The 9,371-nt window shown below is 41.2% G+C and overlaps 1 protein-coding gene across 1 annotated transcript in view; it reads left to right on the forward strand.

Annotated features, from left to right (window-relative positions):
* The window catches only part of STXBP5 (syntaxin binding protein 5), a 104,903-nt gene extending 100,931 nt beyond the window's left edge, over window positions 1-3,972 (forward strand). Inside the window, exon 28 of the mRNA XM_080941818.1 lies at window positions 999-3,972. Coding sequence (XP_080797944.1) covers window positions 999-1,040 — 42 coding nt within the window. The 3' untranslated portion in view covers window positions 1,041-3,972. The remainder of the gene's footprint in view (window positions 1-998) is intronic.
* The last annotated feature ends 5,399 nt before the right edge of the window (window positions 3,973-9,371 follow it).

A 9,371-nucleotide genomic window follows, 5' to 3' on the forward strand; every position in this document is an offset into this window, starting at 1 on the left:
TTATTTGGCATGCGAGTGACTTCCTCATGCTTTGGGCTTTGCCTTCTCAGTTTTGTTTCCTGGCCTTTGAGAATATCTTAAGCTTTTGCCCAGATGAACAGTGTGAAAGTTATCTTTTACCTTTGACCCTCTAGTCTCTATACTGTGAACATTCCTTTAGTTTTTCAACAACTAGGCATCTCCTCTTTGGCTGTGTTACATGAAGGAGATAGTTTGACCTGTAAGATACTTGTCCGGAGCATCCATGGGAGTCAGGGTGCCCACAGTAACCCCAGTGGAAGCAAGTAGCCCTCAGTGTAGGGCAGTGTAGGGTTGTGTTGCCACAGTCGTGTGCACCACAGGCACGTCCTCCACTTTCAGAGTATCTACATTTCGAAGACGGCACACGCTTGCCTTTCCCTTCTGCACACGCAGGCTTCAACACAGTGAGGAGTCTAATGAGGATGGTGCAGAGGCCGTGGATTCTAGAATTCAGATTCCTAGGCCCAAACCCAGATTCACCATTCTATTAACCTCGAGTAGAACCTGGAAACCTTAGGGTTTTATTATAAAATGAAGAGGAAATAGTGCACACCCCAAGGATTGTGCAGAGCAGCTGAAATTGAATGAGGAACATTTGTTGTATGGCTTACAGGCTTACAGCAAGGGATTGGTGAACTTGAGATACGGTAGTTTTTCTGGCCTGCCTTATTCTTAAGTTATTTGCTAAGGCACTAAACATTGTCACACATAAAATGGAAAGTTCATATCAGAAGTCTGAGCACCTTCTAGGAAAATTTCTATAATGAATATTTATAATTTATATAAATAAAACAATTCATACTCCTTTAAATAAATTCAAGTAAGCAAGGTGTAATATCAGTTCAGAATGTTCCAGAACAGTATGCTTTATAGATACAGTTATAAATAGTTTTGGGAATTTTGAAAACATATCTTTCTTGATGGTTTTGGGTTTGTTTTTTTTTTTTTTTTTTTTTTTTTTTTTTTGCCTTTTTCAGATGATGCTGAAATACAAAGATAAAAAGTGGTACCAGTTCTGACAACTAGAACTGAGTTCAACCAGGAGGAAACAAATTTCCTTGTTGATGTGTGTCACTGACGTATTGGGGGAAGATAACGGGAAAGGGACGCACACTGCTGAAAACTTCTTCCCAGCACAATCACGCACTGTTTTACCTCAGTCACACGGCTTTAACTGAGAAGAACCCCCATGCGTGCAAACAGAGCATCTGCGGTGTGCCGGCTGTGCGTTAGCAACGGAGGACCGGGTGGGGTCACACTGACGATGAACATACAGAGAATGCGGACAAGTCCTGGACGGCTGCTCCTTGGATCATTCCTGTCTCAAACTTTCATATGCCAAACGAGTTTGTGCCGTTGTGTCTGCCATCATCAGTGTTTGATCTGCTGTGGGGAGAGGTGATAAATGACAGGTAGTGAGTCCACCAAGGTCACATTGTGTCCGACTGCATTGTGAACCGCTGTCCACACTCGTCCTCTCTCAGACCGCTCATCAGTATCATTAGTGACAAAGCAACAAACTGTCCCTTCTCCTTAGACCCTGCTCAGTGGTGGGCTTTACGGAATCGAAGCACACACCCAGCTCGTGTGCGGGACCCTCTTCGGCTCTCGTTACTGCACACCATGTTCAGTTCCTACGTTTTCAAAAGCAAAACAAGGTGATGGATCACTTTTCATGGAAAACCGCGGCGCACGACTGAGGCGCTCATCTTCGGGGAGTTTCCATGTAGTGGCCAAGCAGAGTGGAAAATGAGAAAACCTCCATTGTGGTGAGGAGAATTCTTCAATGTCTTCTGTCCCTGTTCACATCAACTCAGCTAAAAGTAGACGTGACCAAAACAGTAACTGGTTAAATTTGTAGAAAAGTTGAAATTGGCTAAGTTTTTAATTTTGCTTGAATTTTTATAAAATGTTTAACCAAATGTACCCTTGCATTATTTAATTAAAATTGCTAAAACAACAGTGTTTTATCATGTCAGTAAAGTGCTCAGCTCCCTTTGAAAGATGCCCTTCATTTGCTCACAGTCCCAGTACACTCAGGTGATGAGCCGGTTTACTCTTAGTGCACACGCTACTGCATGGAAAACTGCAAGTGTGTCTTGTCCAATTACCCAGGAGTCTGACGAGCTACAGAATAGCTCCGTAGAATTCACCACACACGTGTACATATCCTTTGAAATACTAAAAGCAAAAAGAAAGGAAAGTGTGTTCACTTCATACGATCGGTTTGGGCAGAGTAGCCTGGAGAGGAAGCGCCCTGTAGCAGAGCCAGGGGCTGTGATTGCTAACGCTGCAAAGGAAGGGACTGAACAGGGCACAGATTGCTGGGGCTCCTGATTGCCGTCTGTTCTGTCTGATGAGTCAAGCTCCTGTCTGTCCTTACCTCCAGCCAGTCACTTGCCCGTGTCTCTTTCATTAATGATCCTTTTGTTTACATTTTACAATGTGCACTACTGGATACAAAAGTTTACATCAAAGTTTACTTTAAATAGCATTAGGTGAGGGATAAATATCTGTGGTGAAAAGAAGTGATAAAGATGTTTTTAAACTATAATCATTTTTTTAAAAAATCTCTGAATCTGTAGAAAGTGAAAAGAACATTCGTTTCACGTCTGTTCTCCGAACATTTGGCAATTTGCGAGTTGCTTAATTTACATTATATACTGTCCATTAAACCCATGTTCCATGGTACCTCACTGGAAGAATTGGGTCCTTTTTTAAAGGTATAGTTTTATGAATATTGAGAGAAGTACTTAGTACCTAAAGCACTGCTTGACTCTGTGGGGCCTGAGCTGCTTAATTTGTTGTGTGATTTGTGTTATCAAACTCCTTCCTACAGTCACTTTAACCTCTGTAGATAAGATGAATCAAAGGTGTAATTATTTACTATAGAGAAGTAGATACGTTTATCAGAGTTGGATTTTATAAGAGCATTTTGATTCATTATTTTAAGTTATTTGTTTTTATTTTAACTAATCTACATGTTGTGCACAACAATCTAAGAAACCATTACTAGAAAGTACAAAGTATTTTTCAGTGGAGAAAATGAGTGTCCCAGAGCTGCGCTTGATTATGTACATAGGACAGTCCGCAGTGATAACTGGCCCTGGGGATGGACTACAGTGTGAAATGGCCTGCCTCCTCCCACCCAGCCCTGTCATTTTTGATGCAAAAAGCAGTAGCCACCAGCAAGCCAAAGTTTCAGGAACTTTAACAATAATAACAAAAAAAGTCAAAATAAAAAATATCAAAAAATGGAAGTGTGTGTGTGTGTGTGTGTGTGTGTGTGTGTGTGTTCTCTCTACCCTCATTTGTCTTTGATTCTGAAATTTAAGTATTCTTCAACTAACTTTATCAATGGGAAGAGATTTCTCTGTATGTACCACTTAACAAATTCATTTTATTCCGCAAGCTAAAATCAGCCCGTTTGCTTAGAATGTTGTTGTCTGAAGTATCTCATTTTGTCAAAATCTTTTATGTGCTTGAATATGACATCACCTTAACACCTGCTCACATTTTGGCCATACCACTTCTAAAACCCAGGTTATAGATTTAACAAAATGTACTGCTGATTTGAGGTTTCCATGGGAAAACGCTGCTACGCACATCTGCACACCGTGGCAGGTGCCACAGTTTGGTCAAGAACATTTCCCTCTGTGTTCGTTCTTCTGCCGTGAGTTCAGGCAGACACTGTGGCTGCGGGACGGGTCTGGAAGAGTGCATATGTTTAGAATGTGGGGGATGCTGGGAGACAGGTGAGGAGCAGAGGGGTTTGCTCCAAGTGTTACCCTAAGTTCTGTATCCGAACCGTGTGCTTGGCTCAAGGCATTTTGCATGTGACATTAGTAAAGCTATCTCCAAAGGTTTTTGTTTGTTTTTGTATCTCTTTTCCTTTCTTTTTTTTTTCTTTTTTTCTTTTTTTTTTTTTTTGTGGCAAAGATTTATTTTAACTCGGGGGATTTTGTTCATTTCTGTGTTTCTGTTAAATAAAGAGCACTGGACTTTAAACTTGAATTTTCCTGCACTTTTTTGAAGTCATGACCTTTGTTTGATCTGCACCTTTCGGTGTAAATCAAGTGATGTGTGTATGACGTGTACCAAAATCGTGATTATGCTGCTTGCGTCACCTGAAACCAATCAGTCCTAAAACCATTCACGGGGCTGTCTATAGCTTTTAAAGGTTAAAAACGAGGGAAATGATTTGCTGTATGTTTCAGGGTTCTTTTACAGTCACATGGTAACACGGTATGTCTGTGTGCTGCTAGGTAGTATACTTTTAATTTTAGATAAATGTTTATAAATGTAGTCTTTAATTTTAAAAATGGTGAACTTGTAAATCAAAGTACTAAAGAAAGTGTGTATTTAATCCATAGAAGAAGTTATGTTTTACCCTCATACTAAGAATTACTGGTATCTCATTTGAGGTTGTTTAGGTTTTAAAAGGCCATGCATTATTGAAGTCTTCACACATGACCAAACACAATTATGTAGTTAAAAAAAAAAAAAACTCTGCCAAATATTATCAAATATAGATCCTTCTTTTGAGGGGGAAATATCCACAGCAATAATTTCTAGAACTTTTCTGTAGCTTCAGCTTGCTGTTGGATGCCTATTTTTGCTATTGCTTTAAAATATAAATATATATATATTGAAAATGGTTTTCCAGATATTTTCTTCTACCTTTTTTAAAAATAAATTTCCAAAAATGGAAACAGAGTTTATGTATTTTTGTCAATGAAGGTTTTTTTTTTATATAGTTTATAGAATTTGTTTCTTATCAGTTTGATACTTAATCAATACTCCTAGGCTTTTTTATTTTTATCTGTATTTACTTTGAAAAGAGCACTCCTCTGTAGTCAGTGTTCCTTCTCATTTTCCGGTGTTCTTTCTTTTCGGCATTGGTTCTGGGTTGAGACTGATCCCAAGCTTCTGATTCGGACATGAGTTCGCAGCGGCTGGCTTTGCTCCTTCCTCGGATCTGCTGTAGAGGACGCTGGGCCCCGTCACCCTCAGATGCCGAGAGGGTTCTGTGGACAGAAAACAGTTGTTGCGAATGAAGGGGGCAAAGCTGTGTCTTAGCTTTCTGAGAAAGTGCATGATTTAGTAACGTCCCAGCTCTGGGTCTGAAGTGACCAGGTCAGCTCCTTTCTGCATCCAGCGCTACCTCCAGAGTTGCTTAAGGGTGACTTCCTCCTATTCCTTGAAGGAAATGGGATTATATTTCTGCCAGTATTTTTCAGTGAGACACAAAGTTTAACTCTTCCTCGTCTATAAGGTATGAATAAGTGGTGTCTAACCCTTGTAGGTCATTCGACTCAGACATTTTTAAAATGTGTAGGTTAATTGCTGTGGGATCCTATTTTTGTGAGTTTGGATTTTTGATTTTTTTTTAAATACCATTTGTATTTTGTTACCTAAGCTTTGCTCCAATTGAAGAGAGCACAAATGTGTTTCAGACAGACTTAAGGTGCACCGAGAAAGTAACGCAAAGACGAGAAATGGCAGTTTGAGCTCTTTCTTTTTCTTTCTTTTTTGTGAATAGTCATGTGACAATTTAGGTGTAACCTCTGCTCAACAAGGTAGGGGTGGGGAGTTCCATTTCATTTCATCGTAAACGGGTTTAAAGAAAAACCCAATTATAAAAGAAACAAATTAGTTTCCTGGCGATGTCCATGCTGAGGGAAGGCATGCTTGGTCCAAAATGCTAGCTTGTATGTCTACAGCATCCTCTGTTCATCTCCTGTGCTTTCTTCTGTGGAGTGTTTCCTTTTTAAAAAGCACTATTGCAGACACTGAGAAACTTCCTCAAACTTTGAGGTTCTTTTGCATTCCTGTAACTCACCAGAAAAAAAAAATACTGTCATCACAGCAAAAAGGTTCAAAATTAGGTGACGCAATATTTTTGTAAATAAATACCGTTAAGGTGGTAGTTTAAGAATGTATTACCAATTAATGTTTCTGGAATATGTTCATATATATATATATATATGAATTTCTTTGCTGAAACGCTCTGATTGGGCAAAATAAAACCCGCGAATCTCTTCTGAAACAAACAAACAAACAAAAGGGCCTTTTTCTGGAAATTTGTTTTAATATTTTTTGAGTTGTAGAATAAGCCAAAAAATGATCATATTTCCAAAGACATGTCAATAGGTAAATAAGACCACAGACTTTCTTGATGAAAGTCTCCTTGCTAGCCATGTATTAGGTGGGTGAGCTGGGATGGAGCCAAGAGTTACATCTAAATGGACACAAATAACCCGGGAGTCTTATTAAGATACCGGTTCTGAGTCTGTACGTATGAGCAGGGGTCGGAGTGGACGTCTCTGAAAAGCTCCACTAAAAAGCACTGTACTGGGCCTTGGGACACCCTTTGAGTAGTGGGAATAATGGATATTTCCATAGTTAGAACTTTCTAATTGATTTGTCATTATCAGTGTGTAAGTACTTGCACCCAAAAATGAGCGAACAGTTAATGGGTCTAGAATAAAGTGTCTTGAGGAATGCTGACTTCATTCGTGCTTATTTCTAGATTTCTGCCTCTTAGTGTGATACAAACTTTGACCACATGGGGGCAGTCACGTCTTGCACAAGAAGTCATTACAGTAGTTTACAGGGGAGAAGGGCTTTCATGATGGATTGATTTTTATCTGAAAACTTATTCAACACATCATTTTATGCCATTGCACAGTACTGTAGATCATCGCATATTGGTCTGACTGACGATCAAAAGTTTTAGTACTTTCATACTCAAGTACAAATTTGAAATCTAGATTTCCTTCTATCTCTAGCCATGCCTACTACTTAAGTGGCCTGTGTTAAGTGGCCCTGTGTCATTCGATGCTTTGGGGTAGACACACTCTCCTGTTCTCACTGTCCCTCGAGGTCTATAGGAAGATTCTAATTTTTCTCCCATTAACTTAAAGTTAACACCGTTTGCAGTTTCTGCATCAAAAGTTGCTGTCATGGGCGCCCAATTAGAAGCAATTAAAATGTGTGTTGCTGCCTGGAAGATGTAAGCATCTTTTAAAACAAAAAGAGTTCTCTGAGTAATTTTCAAACTTTATTCCCTCCATCTGTCTTGCTTAAACTTTACATGCTGATCACGCTTAAAAGACAAAATGAAGGCAGGAAATGCAACTTATTAATAAAAACAGGTTTCAGATGGAAAAAGAAAAAGAGTATTTGTTACCGAAGACATGTGAGGACTTTGCCTAATGTGAGGCTGGAGTTCTGGATTAATAGTTCATGTGTCTTCCTCCAGATACAAGCCTCCTGGTCGCTATGTTGAATTCCACCTCCCCTGCTCCTTCGTTCGTCTATCCCTGACTGCCACGCCTCTCACCCCAGCTCACACGTGCTTTACAGTTCAGTGAATTCATTATATGAAAACTTTGTTCCTTTAGTAGAAGATACTATTAACTCCCGTTCTTAAGGACTTACTCCTAAATAGTGGGTAAACGTATAAATACTGTTTCATGGACACAGTGGGATCTACTGCTTGCAACATTCAAACTCTCAAAGCTCCACACCAATAAACAGTTAAACACGCTGCACTGGACCAGCATGGCGCTGAGACAGGCACTGGTGCAGAGAGCCCTGTGCCTCCCTGGGACTCAGCCAACTCAAATCTGGGTTCAAAATCCCAGATTCCAAGAAACCCTGGCAGTGGATACTTCTAAAGGCATGATCTCCATGACTCGTTAGCCATGGCTATGTGACTGAACGTGCTGTTAAATGAAGTCAATGTACTCGGATCTGAATGAGAGGGTTGCAGACTTGGTCTCTCGGATCGGGCGACAGTCACCAGGCTCTGTCTCTGCCGAGGGCATGTAAGAGGTGGAAACTAACTTCTTCAGAGTTTCTTTCTACTCTGTTTGCTTAGTCGTAACAGGGTTTTTGCTGTGTCCCCCAGCCTGGCCACCAACACCTGAGCCTTCTGCTTCCATAACCGGAGGTCTGGGATAAAAGGCATTCCCCACGCACTCACACTTTAACGGATCCTGTTTCTTCTTCAACTCTCAGAAGTTGCTAAAAGTCCTCAACCTCCAAACCGGTTCTCATTGCCATTTTCCTATTGAAATGTTGGTCATCAAATACTCCCTGAGGACTTCCAAGTGCCGGCACCTTCAGTATGGTCCCTTCCTTCCTTCCCTGATGACAGTTTCTGTATCTATCATAGGATTCCTCAGAAGCTCTCCTGCAGTTCAGGGAAGAGGCTCTGCTGACTAACTCTGGACAGCTAGACCCTTGAGGGTGCTTTGTCTGTCATTCTACTGAGCCACTGCCTGGAATCTCCTCTGCCTCCAGGGGACTCTGGCCTTGATCCTTCTGTCCTTCCCATTCATTCCACCACTGACCCTCCTTAGATCTAACCCAGGAACAGGCTAGCAGAACCGCCTGTTCCATTTCTCTACCCAGAGAGAAAACTATCTGGTAAGCCTTACAGAGGGCACAGTGTGTTTTTTCGTGATAGACCATCTATAAAGTTCTCTCTAGAAAGATAGTTTGCCTGGACCTAGAATTGTGTTCTTCTCTGCTTTCCTGGAGTCTCCAGAGACTGACTTCCTTCCTCCCCCACCTACTCCTCCAACCCCCTCTTCTCCTCCTCCCCTCCCCCCTCTCTCTCTTCTGAGACATTCTTTAAGCTCCTTGTTGTCTGATAAAAAGAGTCTTTATAAAAATTGGTTTCCCCTTCAAAACTGTCATCCGAATCACAAACTCTAAAACTCCATCTTGAAATTCACTTCGCAGCTTTTTTGTTGGCTTGCTGGCCTTTTGTTATTGCTTTTAGCATCACGTCACATAGAACAACTTGGCCTAGAGCTCACAGACACTCTCACTTCCTTGTCCCCGATGCTGGCCTTACAGACGTGTGCCACCACACCAGACTCCAGCTATTTTCATTCCACAGATAAGTATTGGGCACTAAGATGTGACACTATTATAAAACTCTGTAAATAGGAACATAAACTGGAACAAGGCCCTGAAACTTGTAGGTGTTGAGTGTGGTTATTTTTGTTTCTGTCGATTTAGGATGATAACACTAAATTCAGGTCAAAAGTGGGAGACCTGGCGGCCAACACAAGGGAGCAAGGGATTTCTTGGTGGGGGATGTAACCGGAAATCTCATCTCCCCTCCCCCTCCCCCACAGAGCGATGCCCCCTCTGCACCTTCTCAGTCACTCCCATTACACTTCCCTGTTTAAAGCTGGGCTCTACCTCTGCATCTTCCATTTGAGTTAGAATGGAGTCGCCCCTCCTCGCTGGTGAGCTCTCTTCCCTTTCCAGAACATTCTTCCCTTCTCAGTTCTAGTTCAGCTGCTTCTCTCCTAAACACCTCAGACTTG

This window comes from Micromys minutus (assembly GCF_963924665.1).
Source record: "Micromys minutus genome assembly, chromosome: 30".
NCBI lineage: Eukaryota > Metazoa > Chordata > Mammalia > Rodentia > Muridae > Micromys > Micromys minutus.